The 16,385-nt window shown below is 41.1% G+C and overlaps 1 protein-coding gene across 1 annotated transcript in view; it reads left to right on the top strand.

The window, feature by feature from the left end:
* agbl4 (AGBL carboxypeptidase 4) overlaps positions 1-16,385 on the top strand; it is a 310,302-nt gene that overhangs the window by 14,443 nt on the left and 279,474 nt on the right. The window contains exon 3 of the mRNA XM_063891997.1: positions 11,803-11,927. Coding sequence (XP_063748067.1) covers positions 11,803-11,927 — 125 coding nt within the window. The remainder of the gene's footprint in view (positions 1-11,802; positions 11,928-16,385) is intronic.

Genomic DNA, 16,385 nt, shown 5'->3' with positions numbered 1-16,385 from the left:
TTACACTGAGAGAATATAGAGAAGAGAAAAAGCCATGAGGGAGAGTGTTTGGAGAAGAAGACACAAAACAAGATAGAACAACAAAGAGTCGACCTGGCTAGTTGTCCCTCTGCCACCTCTCGTGTGAACTCTTTCTTTGTGGGGCTCAACATAATTAACTTGTTAAAAGATAGCATGAAATTGGAACAGACTTGTGGCCACCAACACACTGGACACACCAAGAGGAGATGATAAAGAGGCAGAGTGAAGGACAGAAAGAAGAGGACACCTGAGGGACGTTCGTGCCCAAATTCTGATTAAAAAAAACATCTTCCAACTCTGCGTTTTGAGGCTTGAGAAACAGATGAAAGTGGAGATTGCAATTCCTCATGGTTCACTCCCCAGTACTAATGCAGAGCGTCTGACAGTAGCATGTCCAGAGCTGTGGGGCTAAAGCAGTGTCTGGATGAGATTGATAATACAATTAAGCCAGTCCCAGTATGAATGCATCACTATGACCCATTACTACACCAACCGCTTCAGATGGAGCATACCAGTCTAGCTCCAGGGCCTTTTGGACGGGAAAAAAAATACAATTATAAAAGTCTAGCTCGAAAATGTGTTCTCTTTAGGATGTGCCTGTACATCATCAGATATGTGTGGGCTGCCTGCATATCTCGCCGCTGTCCCCCGGCCCAGCTTTCTTCATCTATATTGAAACGAGGAGCTCACTGGAGCATAGATGGACTCATAACAGTATGAATTTCCCCTTATTGTCCCCCTCTTATTGTCTGCTCTTATCCTGGTTTTGTTGTATATTAAGATTATTTTCACAACCATTCTCCGCATAATGTTTACAAATGTGCACAATCACTTATTGTGGGTGTGTGTGAGTGTGTGGATATGCAACACATCAGACAAGATTGTTTTAGGAATGTCATTTAAATGAAAATGTGTCTTTTTGATTCAGACAGTATTGTGGACAGGAGAATATCAAGTGAGTTCTCAGATAGTTTATGCTGCAGTGAAGATAATAAAAGTGGATTTGATCTGTGGCCCTAGTCTTTGCTTATAAAAACCGCAATTTAAAGGCGAAATATTTTTCCATTTAAGTAGAATGCAATACATTGAATGCATTAAGCATGATATGTATGTCCACTGATTTTTTATTCAGATCTCAAGTAATAGGAATTTATAGTTTGTTTGCTTGCAGACAATGTCTTTCAAAAAATGGGGTCCAAAATGGCCTCCTCCGTCTTTATTTGCAGCCTTATTTTTGTTATGATTTTATCGGTTAAGTATTTTCATAATCCAGAGAAGTCCTGATCTTTTCATAAAGTCACTCACCACCAAACTCACAGATCGAGGTGAAGGCAGACATTTGAAGGATTTCAGACAAATGGTAATGCTATGGTTTGCAGCTAAGGCACTATATGATTTGAGGCCTGGGTCTATTTGCTAGTGGGAGTTTAAATGCTTTATGTGCATTATTAAACTGGAATGCTTTCAGTGTTTAACTGAGTGTAATGGTATTTCTTCTGCACCGGTCTTAATGATCACCTATCTGTTTCATCGTGAACTGGAATGAACATTAGCTTCAACTCTTTTGGGACAGTGTCACTCACTTTATGGCCAAACAGTTCTCACAGATATGCCAACGTGTCTCCATCCCCGTCGTCCAAACTATGTCAATTTGGCTAAGACTGCAGAAGACTCATATTAGCTTCGGTGAACTTTTAAATGTCCCCCATTTCTTAACTGCATATTTAGGGACAGCAGAAATGACTACAAGGACCCATAGCTCTTTTAGTTTGAATATGGCATCTGACTCTTGATTAAAGGTGTCCTATTATCACTTTGAGTTTGGAAAGGAACCAGCTGAGACTAAACATCCACTTGCTGTTGTACACTTAAAGACAAAAGAGGATATAATGTGTTAATTAGTAAGCTATACAGCTATACAGCTGCGAGTAGGTGGATTGTGTGAATTGTTAACAAAGCAAGCTTGCACTTTCAAGTATTTCTGCTATGCTAAGCTAAGCTACCCAGCTGTTGTCTATACTGTAGCTCCATATGTGCCTTACAGACATGATGTCTCCGATTATGTTCCCATACAACTAAACTGCAGAGAGCTTACTGAGTCATTTCAAACCCACAGTACTTTAAAAAAGCATGTGCTGCCACACTGAGAAAGTGTTATTCGTGTGTTTGAACCAATCCATCCATTCTGACATCCTCCTCACACCCCTTACATAATAATAATAATAATAATACATTTCATTTCTGTAGCACACTTTTAAAAACAACGTTATCTCAAGGTGCTTTACAATGCTACGAGGAAGACATTTAATGAAATACATTTAAAATGAACACAAACTGGTGGAGCTGAGTTTAGAAAATATTAAAAAATAAAATATCAAGAGCAAAACAATTAAAAATATATAAGAACATCAATTAGAAACGTAATTGCAGTTGAAACTAAACGTAATCGGGGAGAAATGTTGTCCCCCTTGAAATCACAGTGACATCACAGTTGGGTTGTATGGGTTAAGTCATTCAAATTGACACGAGAGCTGTCCAAATATTCTTATCCAACCCTCTGAAATAACACTCTTTCTCAAGAAATGTATCTACGTCTTTAATATAGGACATAAAAACCTAACCGACCCTTTAAACTGTTTTGAAAGCTAGCCTGCATTTTAGTATACATGTTTGGTAGTTAGATCGTGGAAACTTGGAGGTGACCTCTTTAATCTTGCCTGCAGATGAAGTGATAAGGCATCAGGGGAGGAGGCAGGCTTTAAGAAGTCATGAGGCAGGAGATTGATGTTGCCACTGTGACAACTTGCCTTTAGTCGAGGGAAGAGGGGGGGGGGAGAGAGAGAGGCAGAGAAAGCAGACGTTTAGCTGCAGGTCTAAACCGAGACCCCTTCAATATGGCTGCCGCTGCTGCTGGCTGGAATCAATTCTATCTTTATCAGTCCCCCTCTTCTGTGTCCAGGAATCCTCCCCACACCACAGAGCAGCCGGAGGGAAAACTGATGTGTTTTCCAATAATGAAATGGAACACAGAAAAAAATAAGTTTAAAAAGGTGCCTCGCTGCTCTCCCTCCGCAGAACAGCACGCCTTCAGCCCGGTGGTTAAACACAGTTGCGACGAGGAGAGGATGCAATAAAGTACAGTATTTAAGTAGAAGTTTGAGGTACTTTTACTCCAGTATTTACATTTGATGCCAATATTGTACTTTTTACTCCACCATACAGTATTTATTTGAAAACTTCAGAAGCAAGTCACTTTTTAGATTCAGATTACAAGCTAATAAATATAAATCAATTATAAAGTTTGACATATACTTATTATTAATAATTTAACTAATTACCAACTGTGGTAAACACATGAATGCATTAATAAGCATAATCAGTCATGTTAAATATATATATATATAGGGCGGTGGTGGCGAAGTCCATAGGGGCTTGGCCTGGGAACTGGAAGGTCACCAGTTCAAGTCCCCGAAAGACCAAGTGCCACCGTGGTGTCCCTGAGCAAGACACTGGTTACCTACACTGCTCCCCGGGCGCCGTACATAATGGCAGCCCACTGCTGCTAACACTAGGATGGGTCAAATGCAGAGACCGAATTTCGTTGTCCTAGTACTTGTACTCTGTGCAATGACAATAAAGTTGAATCTTCATCTTCATCTTCATATATGATTCACCCATGACAACTACTTTTACTTTTGGTTCTTCAGGTAAATTATAATGCCAATATTTTTTTCCTTACTAACTTAATTACTAGGATGTTGTAAGTAGGACTTCTACTTGTAACAGAGTCATTTTAAAATGTAGTATTTGCTTTTTTACTTATAGATCTCACTACTTCTTCCATCTCTGGTTGTGGCCTATGCTGGTCAGAAAAGATGCAAACCTGTGGTGTTTGTGTTGATGCTCCAACAGTAGGCGTTGCAGCCAAACGAAATTGCTGTAATACAAATGGATCTATAAGACATTTAATGTGTTTTTCCCACCTATTATGGACATTGTGTGTACAAATATGTAGGATTTAGGACATGACAGCCGACACGTCTGCTAAATAGGAAGCAGTGTATCCGCAGAGTCTATTTCATTTTGAAACAACTGCCTATTACCATTGTAATGGCTGCTTGTGAGAGTGAGTTCCACCTCAGGCCCGAGGCAGGCCGGCCTGCTGCTGCTGCACGATGATCCATCTGCATGGCAGGAACCATCCATCCAGAGCATAGCTACAGGCTGAAGGCCGGCCCATTGTGTGGGCTGAGCACTGTGACTGCTCCCTCTTGTACCTCCATAATGGGATTACATTAACCAGGTTCGTCTGCTCCCTCTCCAGCTCTCTCTCTTTCTCACACACACACACACACACACACACACACACACACACACACACACACACACACACACACACACACACACACACACACACACACACACACACACACACACACACACATACACATCGGTGAGCCCATGTGTGGATGACTGACTGTCCACTTGGCCACCTCATGTTTGCACCCTGTTTACTTGCCTTTGGCCGTGTGTAATGATGCAGTTTTTATACCCATTCTACGATTGTTTTTGTCATAAACACACAGATACAGTATGATAATTCAATTTATTTCCTATTTTTGAGACATTGCTTATAATTTAGATACTGCAGTGATATGTTATATGTGTAAATACTGGCCGCTAAGGTTAATTTGTATTTGTATCTTATAAAATAAGAAGATAATATAAGGATTACTTTATTAATCCCAGACTGGGAAATTTTAATACAATACGAATATTAGAAATAAAAAGAAGAAATAGTACTAAGAATAAACTGGCATTAGACAAAATACATATATACAGTTGACTATGAAGATAAATAATCTACAATCTTATTGTATCTTTTAAATTTGTTGAACTTGTGTAATGCTTGATTATCCATCGATCTGGTTATGTGATGTCCACTTTTCCTGAGAAATGCTCTGCCTTCTTTGGCTGTTTTTGCTCACTTGTTTTCATGTCGGTGTGAGAGAGAAGGAGAGACAAAAATAGAGTGAGACGGACGGTTTTGTTCATGGTTTTCCTCAAGGAGAGGCTGTCATGTGTAAAATCTTGTTCAGAACCAGCAGTTGTGTTTTGTTGGGCTGCACCAGCAGGGCTAAGCTGTTCGTTGAAAACCAATTTGTTAATGTCTAAACGCTGCACTAGTTTTCCCTCAAGGACAAAGATTGATATTCAACATAACCTGCCTAGACACCACTGAAGAAGAATATGGAGAGCGATGATACTCAAGAGGAATTATGCAAGAGATCTCAAGGACTAGAAATTGTGCCTTTTTTTCCTCTTTCTCATCTTCTCCCAGTCTGCAGCTCATTAGCTTTACTCACTTTAATACAGTCTGTCTGTTCTATAAAGAAGCACAAATAATTCCTGACAAATCTGCTGTACTGTGAATCGCTTTTCAACATCACACAGACTCAACACAACTTATCTTTGCTTTATCTACTTTTTCTTTGCTTTCAGAGGGCATTCCAGGAAATCAGTTGGTCGTTTATGTTAGTTAAATACTAAATGATATGGGATTGATTAAAAGGGTCAGGCTACTAGACCACCAATGCGTTCAAATCTTGAGGTAGCCACCATAAAATTAAAACGGGGATCAATGGCGTGTCATATCCCCGCTGCTCCGCGGGCTGAACATGTAATTCTAACGCAGAAGCTGCAGCCATCTCTCACGTCAGGCCTCCCAGCGTCAGGCTCAATAACCCAGCCGGCCATGGCTGCTGTCTATTGCCACCCAGGCTACTGTATTCACAAGCAGAAGCACACAGGGAGGAGTTTGGTCGCTATCAGTATGCTCCTCTGCAGAAGTTTGGCCTCTGACAGTGCTACCATAACCATTTATTTGGGTGTTTTTTCAATTAGAGATACATAAGTTGTCATTGGGCACGATACTCACCCCCAAATTGCTCCTAATGGCCCACAGTGTGTGTGAATGTTAGGCTCCCTGAGCAGGTGGTGTCTGGTATGGCTGCCTCCGTATGAATGTGTGTGAATGGGTGAATGCTGACTAGAAAGTGCTTCGGGCTGTCATACATGTGGGCTTGGTCATCATGCTGAGGACCAGGGTTCCAATCCAGCCTCTGTCTTCCTTTCTGTCTCCTCCTTTCAACACTGCTACTTCATTTAAGGCACTGGTTGCCCAAAATTTAAAGAAACAAAACAAGTGTTTTGAGGGGTCGTTAAGGTTGGAAAACAGCTTTATATCTGCAGTCCATTTACTTCAAGTTATGCAAATATCCAGGTTGTATTTTGGGTGTGTACTAGAATATGTTTCCTTCCTTAAAATTCTATAAAATGTTTCCATTGTTTCCGCCTGGACGGGTAAACTCAGGTGTCCCTCTGTTTCTGTTTTCCCTCCAGAGCCCCTGTCTCTGTACGCCTTCCTCCCGCCCAGTTCTGCTCTGATTGGTCAGTGCTGTTCTGTGCTCTCAGCATCTCTGCACCGTCATTGCCGCCAGGGATGACTGTAATAGCCTGAGCAGCACTTCTACCTATATATAGTGTAGTCGTGACGTCACAACCGTACCAAAGTCACGGTGGCTTGTTTTAAAGGCACAGCTTCTGAACCAGGGGGCTGTGTGCATCTCTCCAAAGATCGAGTATTTTCAACCTTTATACAGCCCCCAGTAAAGACCTTAAATCCCACCTTTTTTTTACCCTTTGGGACCCTCCACTGACAGCATCTCAGCCACATCATAGACTCATTACATGAATGCACACAATGTATACAATATCTTGGTTTTCATTCTTACACTGTCAGTACTGCACACCCCTGTATTATGCACATTGTAAATGCACATATGTTATTCCAAATTGAATTTCATATTCTATGGGTACACCTATTTTTCAATGTAAATATGGCTATATGTTTTATGTTATTGGAGTTATCGGTAACACTTTACTTGAATGGGTGTTCATAAGACTGACATAACATTGTCATAACCATGACATGACACCTGTCTTAAACATTAATGAATACTTATGACAGTTGTCGTTAAGTGTCATTCGGTAAGTTATGTCACTTTTGATGCAAAGGTGACATTGTTTGAGATGTCCTTGTTATGAAAACTTGACATAAACCAAGACAACAAAACCTGACATCCATATATGACGGTTTAATGTCGCGCTACAGGTTTTGTTGTCTCACAGTCCCAATTTGTGTTAGATTTTTATGTATGTATGTATTTGTTTGCATCATAACACCATGACACATTCCTCGTATGTGTTAACCTACAATAAACCTGTTTCTGATTCTGATTCAAGGAGAAAACGTGTGTACCAATGAAAAGCTTGCGGAGGAAGGTGTTTGGAGGTCTTTTCCTTATGTTGATCAGCTTTGCATTCGGGTCTTGTTGTTTTTCTCTCAGTTTAAAATGTAAGATTTGAGTGAATTCAAATGACATGAGCATCTTCTTTTTAGATGGACAGTTAAGTTGTAGATGAATACCTGTCAAGTGGCAAGAAAACACATTATCTTGACATCAATTTCCTTCCTGATTGTATGCATAATTCTCGATTGTGCCGCTTGCCGAGCATACATCATATTCCATCTTTTCTTCTGTAAATACGGTGATGCTTTGTCAAATCTTTCCATGATATGTAATGATAGCTAAGCCTCTGATTTGTGAACATGCGTCAGAAACAAAGCAAATTATATCTTCACAGTTTCCGTTTCATTTGTAACGACCTGTCAAATCTTCTGCTGGCTTAACGACATACAGTAGTGTAACTCACAGTGTGATTGCGATGCTGCCAAACCAATCAGAGGAAACATTGATCAGCAGCGTTTCCGCTTTACTTCCAGTTGACGATGTAATGAAGTTCTATAATGATGTGAGGATGATTTTCACCACATAGATTCACACGTCGATGTATTGATGTGTTAAAGAGAACTGCTCACTTTAAATCTAAAAACACACACCCCGTTATAAATAATAAAATACGCCTTCAGAGAGTGGCTGAATAGCGTTATTAACACCTTGACCTTTGGAGGCCTCTATCAGCTGGGTCTTATAGGCTGGGTTTGGCTTTATGAGCTCGGTGAACGGCTGTGAGTTGGTATGCGTCGGAGAGAGATGATCGATTGGATGACACATCTGTGTGGAACAGGTGCCGCTCTGCTTTCCTCTCTTTGTCCACGCTTGCTAGCTGCAGCTGGGCCTGGTTGCACCCTCCGCCTCCTTTTGGCTTTATCTGCTTTCAATGGCTCAAGATTGCATTGCCACGCAGCCAAAACGCTCGCCCCTGCCATCCTGCTGCTTCTCAACTCGTGCAAAACACACAAGTCCAACATGAGGAAAACTGAGGAACATGTCTCACCTCTTTCTCCCAACCCTTAAAGCAGTGGTTACTCTACAGTAAACAGACGGTCATTACTGGGCTGCACTATTATTTTTCAAATGTTCTGTGCCTATTAGCTTTTATTTGTGTATTTGCTTTTGTGTGTTCATGGGTTTGTATGGGGCTTTTAATTGGGCATATGTGCTGCAATTGTGCGTATGTGTTAATTATGCTCAGGCGCTTTTTATGTGCTTATGTGCTCTTGTATGTTTTCTATTAATGCCAGGGACTGCCTATTAAACATAAGCCTTTATGGTTTAATCTGACACATTTACACGATGGACTCAAGTGCTGATGTTAATTAATCTGCATTTACCCGTCTTAAATGAATACTCCCCAAAAATAAACACCTATTAAAATGATATTTTTCTGATTTTGGCATTTTTTCTCTTTTAACATTCACTTCAACACTTCAATTCAGCTTTTTTGTTTTATTTATTTTCAATAGTCATGAGATGATTTAATGGTCTCCTATTATGCTATATTTAAACAATGTATTGTAGGGCAATATCTATACTAAACATGTCTGAGAAGTGTTTTGCTCACAATACCAAACAGATCACCCATTGTAGCATGCCTCATCCCCCTCTATTTCAGCCCTGTTCCTGAAGTGCTGATTCTGTGACTGTTGCTTTAAATTTGAGCTGAGCTGAAGCTGGCCACGCCCCTTTGGAGCTGAAGCTGGCCACGCCCCTTTGGAGCGTCATGCAGCTCTCTGTGTGAAGAGAGAAGTTTCTAACGGAGAAACTCAGCTAAACGCTGCCGTGATTAAACCCCACCTTATGTTCCAAACCACATCCAGCATTATTTCTGAAACACTTCTCAGTGTTCACCACTAGAACAGAGACATTATATTATATATACAACAACTCTAAGTCCCTCCTGCAGACATCATGCTGAATACACAGACACACAGAGGTGCTGCGGAGGGGGTTCAGCTCGCAAATTTCTATTGCGGACGATAGGTTGGGATGTGTCACTTGGGCGGGATGTTGCCAGGAGTTCAATGTAAAGCCAGCCCACATTTCAGATATGACCTCATATCGGCAGCAAATCTGGATCAGCTCGTTTGTACTCCCGTTTTTAGAGATGTGGGTAAGGAGGAAAAGAGAGAGGGTTGTATTTTCTGACACTTTGTGAGTCTCCTTACACACCGAGGACACTTTATATTTATGTATAAAAGACACACCAAACACCAAATAGATACCGAAACAAATAAAGAAAGAAAGTAAAGAGTGATCAAAAGGAGTAGTCACAACCTTGTGTATTTAAAAAATGTGCGTATTCTCAACAAAATTGTACTTTTTATCACACTTCACAATTCCTCCTGCATAACCCTAACCATGCTAAAATATTACCTTCTTATTTTAGATGCCAAATGTGAAAGTTATCCCCTAGTATTCACGTATCACATCACTACTTCATACCCATATTTGTAAAGTTTAAATTCATGCTGTGACTCTTATTGTAGAGCAGTTTTCACAATGTTTGACTCAAATGGTACAGGAAAGAGCTTATTTTCTCTAATATTTATGTGATCTGACACAAAGGAACAGGCAGACGTGGTTCATTTCCACATACTAGACGTCACTACCTGTCTTTTAATCTCTGTATAACCTTATTTTGTATGCCTTTTGAATGTAGAATTAGCAGACGTTATGGAGAATGAATAGACTAAGTACAACAATTCTACATTTCACCAAGCTCTGCCACTCCTAGCCAGAGTAGCGTTGTTTAGAGGGAGATGTTTCCAGGCTCCGGTGTGCTGGAATGAGACGCCACTCACCATTAGTGCGAGCGGCAGAAGCTGTGGATGGGATTCAAATGTAAATACGGCTCAGTCATCAGCTTATTGTTACGCAATAACCTTGTGCAATTTCTCTCTCGCTGCTTGTGTGCTCCTGTCGCATGCTGTGTTATAAAACTTCTGCTTAAAATATGCAATTTAAGACTGAAATATTTCATCTGTTTGTGTATCAGACTCGGAGTTCTTTGAGTTTCCTGTAGTCGTATACAAAGTAATGATAGCACCTCTGTGGGTAGCTTCAGTGGAGCAGTGTGTGTGTGTGTGTGTGTGTGTGTGTGTGTGTGTGTGTGTGTGTGTGTGTGTGTGTGTGTGTGTGTGTGTGTGTGTGTGTGTGTGTGTGTGTGTGTGTGTGTGTGTGTGTGTGTGTGTGTGTGTGTGTGTGTGTGTGTGTGTGTGTGTGTGTGTGTGTGTGTGTGTGGCAAGCTGACTAGTGGATTAGCTCTGTCCGATGGCAGAAGGAGAGGGATCTCCTTTGACAGTGTGGTAGTTAGCCCATCTGTCTATGCTGTATTTGTGTGTGTATGGGCTGCTGCTATGGTTCTGCTTGCCTCCAGGTGGTCAACAGTACCCTGATGCAGAGTTTTGAGGGACGTTGAGCTCGCGGTTTTCTTATCTTGCCGGGGATCTTAACTCTTTAGCAGCTGCCTGGAATTGACTGATCAAATGTTTTGGATTAATCGCCACACTTAGAGAAAATAAACTGTCAATGTGTCATTTCTGTGTGCAGCTCTGACAAGAAAGCAAACACACTACCTCCTCATGTTTTCCCCATCGTTTCTGTTTGACTCTGCCAATCATTAATCCCTACATGCGGTTTCCACTTCATGTGTGTTCCACATATGAAACAGGAGATACATACTAAGGCCTATATTTAGAATTCTTGTCATGCAATCATCTACTTCCCAGTTATCTTATAGACAGCTTTGAGAATTTAAGGTGGGGAAATAGTTCCCATCGGATTAATTATACTTCCACTGATCATCTGGATCTCTCTGCTGTGGATGTGTATATTGTGTGTCAGTTATGGATGGCTGCAACAACCCCCGTCTGTTGGTCTTTCTGCTCCCCATACTTGCTGCTCTCTGTGGGCTTTGAAGAGACTCACAGATGTAGTGAAATGGGCAGACGCTCTATATACAATAATACACCAGGCAGGAGACCACCATGAAGATCAAACACTACAAGTAGGCTTTGCTGTATGATTTGATTTTGAAGTAAGGCCATTTTGATTGCAAATTTGCCAATAAAAAACCAAAATAATGAAATAAATGATATAAAAACCATTATTTTTATGAAGCACATTTCAAATTGTAGCGTATTTGAAGTCAATGTGGTCGCACCTACATTGGCTTATTGAAAGCTTATGTAGCTACAGGATTCTTGCTGTTTTGAGTTTCCTGGTTTTATTGCACCTACTGTAGGTCACGTGCGATGAAAGCATCAGCCAAATGTCTCTGTTTTAGTTTTGCATCATATTCTCTTATGATTGCCTAATTTTTTTGATGTTTTAAGTCGACCAACTTGAAGGAAAACAGAAGAAATTATCCAGTTTTGCAAGTTCCTAATGCTAATGTGTTCCTCTGTCTCTGCAGGGAACCTCGGCCGTGTCGACTACATCAGTGAGTTTGAGTTCGACCTCTTCATCCGACCCGACACCTGCAACCCCCGCTTCAGAGTGTGGTTCAACTTCACAGTGGAGAACGTCCGCGAGACACAGGTCAGCACATGTTTGGTTCTCCGATAATAACAATCTTTGAGCTTCAGTACCACTTACATCTTTTATTCTTTAATAAGCACATTCAAACCGAGCTACAGAGCGCTCTGTTTCTCCATACTCGTGCTGTGGAAATGTCTTGTTAGTGGGAAGACTCTTAAGCCCAGTTTTCTGCTATGGGTGTGTCCTTTCTCATAAGGGCGGGCTATGACTAAAACCAGTGGTGTGCAAGACTGATGATTGTTTTAATGAACAAACAAATCCAACGTATCACTCCACCTCTGGATAAGAAGCACAGTAATGTAGAAAACGTTACTATTAAATTATTTGTCCTCTTGCTTTGATTGGTACGAGGTCTATTGTTACTTATATAAAGCAAACATTTAGTTGGATCCAATTTGATAAATATATAAGCTATAGGTTCAGATATCAATGAGAGAAAAATAGTGAGTAATGGGATTTTGGTAGCCTTGCTTTCTGGTTAACAACTATAACAATTTGAAATGAAGTCAAGGCTTTGAACGCCCATTCTTTTTACCCCAAAAAGTAAGTAGTCAATAACTGTAATTTATATATTAAAGATCCTGTTTTTCTACCAGGTTTTGTTGCCATTCGTAAATAATAATCTGGATCATTGCGCTCTGTTTTTTTTTTTCTTACACTGGATGTCAACAATGCTACAGTCAGCAGAAGATGCTACCACTTTGAAATAGTGTTATGATGAGATATTATACACTTCATGTCTTACACTTATAATTGCTGAGGATCCTTTTACACATTTCAATGCATTCAATTTTGTGCTCACAACACCCCCAAAGTTGTTTCTCCTCAGATTTGAGGCATTCATCTATTTCCTTCCTCTTTTTCTCGTCACAGCCTTCGAGCTTGACTCTGCCACTAGCGAGCTCTGAGCTCTGTGATTGGCTGACAGAGGTGGTCACATGCCACAGAGATACACTGTATGTGGGTACAGTGAGTGTGGCTTCAGGGGGGATGGAGGCTTGTTCTATTCTATTTGAAAAAAAACTTAGCAGGATAAGAAGAAGGTAAAACTGACAATCCTGGCATTTACTGTAAGTCCTGCTGCCGTGTGTCATGTGCGCATGCAAGCTTGTCAAGATTAGATACGAAGCAAACAGAAAAATGAGAGATGAAGTTTAGAGAGAGTGTGAAGACAGAGGGAGCCGGATAGATAAGGGAGAGAAAGGAGAGCAAGAAATAAGGAAGGGATGAAGACAAAATAAAAAGCGTGGATGAATCCAGAGCATGCTGTTGCTGCTGTCTTCCTGTAGCGTCCGACCCAGCCTATCTGAGGCTATCAGGCCTATCTGCCCATCTCCCTGCAGTGCTGTAGTCAGCACTAATCACATTTTATGGCTCTGAGATGAATGGGAGGCCTCGGCTTGGAGCCTGATCGATCCCGGGGCCAGATAGACCAGCATGCAGTCTGCTGCCCGGCCAACAGGATATTTGCTGCTGTGGCAAAATGACAGAGAAAGTGTGGGAGCGAGGCGGAGAGAAGCGAGCGGGAGGGGAATATGACACAAAAGATTGATAAATATCCCGTATATGATCACACCATGTACGGTGGCACATGCTAAGCGAGCTTACAGGTGAACAAACATTTCCATTGCACACTTCCACGCTCTCAATCCATAGAGCCCCTCTTTTTTAGAAACCTGTCTCTTATCTGTCCAATTTCCTTCTTCAAAGAGGCCTTGTGTGAATTTAATCTACTCCAGTAGAAGGTGTTGTGGTTAAGTGCTGTTCGTGCATTTGGCTAAGGTGTGTGTGTATAGTGACGCTGTGGTTAGATTGTGCCTGGAAACGTCCGAATTCGCATAAATCTAATGGTGTTGTAATACTGCTATGATTTGATGGAGAAAAATGAAACTGAGAAATTAAAGAGACACAAAATAATAACATGAGGAAATAAACCAACTAAGTGTAGCTATGTGGGGAGAAGCTGTGCTATAGAGATATCAGTAGGTTCCAGGGGAGAACTGGGCTGTTGGAGTGTTTCATCCAGCTAAGCCTTGCTAACTCTCAGCCTGAGCCAGGGGAATGGGGAACAGTAAAAGCCCGTGATATTGGAAGTGAGATGGCCATTTTGAAGGAATGTAAGCTGGTGAAACAGATTTGGTCTGCCTCAATCAGCTTAGCAGCTTTGTGGAAATTGGCTTCACCGTAGCACCAGTTATGATGGATGGCTGGATGGATGAATGTCTCTTTTTTGTATGTCCTTTCTTTTTTTGTGTGTTTTTCAAACCACTCACTTACCTCAAAGACTCCGACCAATTCTGGGAGCGTTGGATGCAATGAACGGGACCATGTGACACCGTTTGAGGTTTTTGCTTAGCGCTTTGTGCTTTCTTCGGGGCTCTCGCTGAGTCTTTACTGGGCCACATGAAGACATGCATTCCATGAAAGGTCTGTATTTCACTACACTACAACTTACTTAAACTAGCCTACAACAAATCTAATGTTGATTTCAACTGCTCCTCGGATGTTCCCCTTACTCACGTTGGGAAGATGTTCTTCTACTTTCAATGTGTTCACGAGCTTTAGATGCTAATGTTTAAGCTTTAATGTGGATGCAAATAAATAAGATTGTTCTATTTTATTGCCAAAAGTATTTTTTACCAGTTTCAAAGGACTTGTGGCAGTGATCACATGAATTTTCCAAGCCAAGAACTCATTTGTCCGCTTATTCTGAACTCTCACTCATTGCTATCATCAGGTCAAAGCTTAATTGTGTTGTTAACTACCAAATACTTGTTAAACTAATGACCAGAATTCTCAGTTGTACTTTGTGTTGACTGCTAATAAGAAACATGTTTGCTAAATGGGTGAACGGGAGAAAGTTAGCATGCCGACATTAGCTTTTTGCGCAAAGTAACAGTGATACCGGAGCTTCTTGTGTGGCGTGAGCTTCATCTTTTTACTTGAATATTGAAAAGAAGTTAGTCATGAGTTATGCTGTTACTTGTATCATGACTTTATACAGAAACAGCAAAGAGGAAATTGAGTTGATGTGTATTATTGTGCTCTGGGTGCTTTTTTGTCTGCTTGTCCAGGCTTTTACCATTAATGCATTTTCTTATCCACTGTAACTTGATCATCCTACGAATAAGTGGTGGATATAAATAAACCGAATTCTACAAGCATGTTGATGTTTAGCCATTGCCGGCTCATATTCTGAATAAAATAACAAGAACTTGATAACAGGGGACCATTAAAAAAGTTTTGCCGGATGTCCAAACTCAGTGAATTTCAACCTGACAGTTACTTCTACTTCATTTCAACTTCTGCCGATGTTATGACCAGAAACCAGCGGATGAGTTGATATGACACCCCATTGGGTAAGTTGATATGCCGTTCCATTCTGCTGTAGGGTGTGCTTGATGTCAGGCTCCGTGAAGGGCACGGCTGTGAGCTATTATCATAGGAGCCTTCAGGGAGCCATTCATAGAAGACAGGCAGTAAAACCTTGCGCCCAGTGCCTTCAACTCCTCCAGCTCTTCCAAATGCTGCAGGGGTGATTTGTAAGCCTCACTTGTCCAGGGAAAGCACACTGCACGGCGGTTACTCTCCATAATCAGGAAAGAGGACGAACTGAGGCAGAATAGGCCGTAGAATCCCTGAAGAACCGTCATCACTTTACTGTCTCAGACACCGCTCACCTATTTGAAATCTGTCATCAATTATGTTACGCAATTTGTAGATGGAGAAAAGTTGGATTGCACATAAAGTTAAACATTAAATAGGATGTTAGAACGATCACAGAGCCATCATGGATAGTGTCTTGGTGACGATAATCAACCAGTTCTTCTTTTATTCAGCTACTGAGAAGCAGTTATATGGATGAACGCAAAGTGATATCAGATATCACATGTCGTAATGCCTAATTGAGTTTAAAAGGCCTCCTCACATCCTCTACAAAGTGTCATTTTCTAAATGTGTAATTTACTTATCAGTTTGAAAGATACCTCATTAATATGCTGATGTCTTGTGCTTAAGCAGACAAAAAAGGAACAAAGTAAAGAGGAGTGAATGAGAGAAAGACAGAGAGATAGGGAGACAGCAGTGCAAGGGTAGGGTAATGGATGTGATGCACATTGATTTTTTTTTTCCATCCAGAGAAGACAAGCAGGAAGAGAGGGGAAAGGAGGAGGAAGAGGAGGAGGAGGAGTGGTGTATTTACGAGAAATGACTTCTTCATGTAAGCAATACATTTCCCTCCCATCCTAAATAGAGCACGTCGGCGGAAGTTCTGGGAAGTCAGCTGCTGGTCGTGATGTGTAACATCAATGCCAGCCTGCATAATAGGGCTTCTTATCTGAACTCACTGCTTCATCAGCTCTTGACAATGTTCTGGCGCAGAAAACCCGTCTCGGCTATGTGGATCAACACATTGAACATCACCCCCACAGTATACCTCTGTTTCATCCCTCGTTTCCT

Source organism: Eleginops maclovinus, chromosome 9, assembly GCF_036324505.1.
Source record: "Eleginops maclovinus isolate JMC-PN-2008 ecotype Puerto Natales chromosome 9, JC_Emac_rtc_rv5, whole genome shotgun sequence".
Classification (NCBI taxonomy): Eukaryota; Metazoa; Chordata; class Actinopteri; order Perciformes; family Eleginopidae; genus Eleginops; species Eleginops maclovinus.
Note: the sequence above shows the minus strand (reverse complement) of the source record. Positions and strands in the feature narration are given on the sequence as shown.